The sequence below is a fragment of the Microchirus variegatus genome (genome assembly GCF_963457635.1).
Source record: "Microchirus variegatus genome assembly, chromosome: 21".
NCBI lineage: Eukaryota > Metazoa > Chordata > Actinopteri > Pleuronectiformes > Soleidae > Microchirus > Microchirus variegatus.
Window position 1 is genome coordinate 20,370,119 of NC_139822.1, and position 263 is coordinate 20,370,381.

At 48.3% G+C, this 263-nt stretch overlaps 1 protein-coding gene across 1 annotated transcript in view; it reads right to left on the reverse strand.

Annotated features, from left to right (window-relative positions):
- Nucleotides 1-162: 162 nt before the first annotated feature.
- The window catches only part of pcbp4 (poly(rC) binding protein 4), a gene marked incomplete at both ends in the record, with an annotated part of 8,395 nt that continues 8,294 nt past the window's right edge, over nt 163-263 (reverse strand). The window contains one exon of the mRNA XM_083907630.1: nt 163-263. This exon is cut by the window's right edge and continues 296 nt beyond it. Coding sequence (XP_083763756.1) covers nt 163-263 — 101 coding nt within the window.

Below are 263 nucleotides of genomic sequence, written 5' to 3' on the forward strand. Positions count from 1 at the left end.
GTTTTTACCCGCGATAAAAAAAAACCTGATCGTTAGCAACAAACCTGGAGGATTTTGTCGCGACCTGACGATAAATAAACATTTTCTACTTTGTTCAGTTCAGACCAAAACAAAGGAAACAAAAGCGACCTCTGACCTCTGACCTCTGACCTCTGACCTTCATCAGTACGGAGCAAACTTCTGTCGCTCCGGCTTCTTCATCCCGTTAGCTGACGTGCAAATCTTAGCGGTGTAGGACGCTAGCGCTGCCGCAGCCGCCACGG